Source organism: Haliaeetus leucocephalus, unplaced genomic scaffold (genome assembly GCF_000737465.1).
Source record: "Haliaeetus leucocephalus isolate CR32 unplaced genomic scaffold, Haliaeetus_leucocephalus-4.0 Scaffold274, whole genome shotgun sequence".
Lineage (NCBI taxonomy): Eukaryota > Metazoa > Chordata > Aves > Accipitriformes > Accipitridae > Haliaeetus > Haliaeetus leucocephalus.
In genome coordinates, this window is record NW_010972710.1 from 237,843 (window position 1) to 238,793 (window position 951).

Below are 951 nucleotides of genomic sequence, written 5' to 3' on the forward strand. Positions count from 1 at the left end.
TGGAGAGAGGTAGGGGAGATGCTGGGGTCCCCTGGGGGGGATTTGGGGTGTGGGATCATCGTGGAGAGTGGGATTTAGGGTGTCAGGGTCCCCCGGCAGGGGGATTTGGGGTGTTGAGAGAGGTGGGGTGGGGCACTGGGGTCCTGGGGGGATTTGGGGTGTAAGGAGAGGTAGGGTCAGTTGCTGGGGTCCCCCAGAGGTTTGGGGTGTAGGATCTCACAGAGAGGGGAATTCGGGGTGTGGGTGTCCCCCGGGGCACATTTGGGGTGTCAGGGAGATGCTGGGATCCCCTGGGGGCATTTGGGGTGTTGAGGAGTGCTGGGGTGGGATACTGTGGTCCTCCTGGGGGAGGGGATTTGGGGTGTGGGATCTTGTGGAGCGGGATTTAGGATGCTGAGCTCCCCTGAGGGGGAATTTGGGGTGTCAGGAGAGGTCGGGCAGGGTGCTGGGGTCCCTCGGGGGGTTGTGGGGTGCCAGGGTGGGGGGTTCGTATGCCCAGGTTCTCCCCCACAGCATCATCGAGCACATCGAGGGGCTGCTGGAGAAGGACCGGGAGGACAACCGGAGCATCGGGGCGCACGGGGCCCGGCACATCCTCCAGCGCGTCCCCGAGGGCAGCGTCACCCTCCTCACCCACTGCAACACCGGCACCCTGGCCACCGCCGGCTACGGCACCGCCCTGGGTAGGCGGTGGGGGGAGCTGGTGGGGGGAGCCGGGCAGTCCCCTCCCCGGGGCGAGCGCCGGCCCTGACGTCCCCCCCGTTGTCCGCAGGCGTTGTGCGGGCGCTGCACGAGCAGGGCCGGCTGACACGGGTGTTCTGCACCGAGACCCGGCCCTACAACCAGGGCAGCCGGCTGACCGCCTTCGAGCTGCTGCACGACCGCGTCCCCGCCACCCTCATCGCCGACAGTGCTGCCGCCGCCACTATGCGGGACCGTGGCGTCCAGGGT

General features: G+C 68.2%; 1 protein-coding gene across 1 annotated transcript in view; it reads left to right on the forward strand.

Moving 5' to 3' along the window:
* CCDC130 (coiled-coil domain containing 130) overlaps nucleotides 1–951 on the forward strand; it is a 19,755-nt gene that overhangs the window by 2,979 nt on the left and 15,825 nt on the right. The window contains exons 10-11 of the mRNA XM_010569830.1: nucleotides 478–683; nucleotides 773–949. Coding sequence (XP_010568132.1) covers nucleotides 478–683; nucleotides 773–949 — 383 coding nt within the window. The remainder of the gene's footprint in view (nucleotides 1–477; nucleotides 684–772; nucleotides 950–951) is intronic.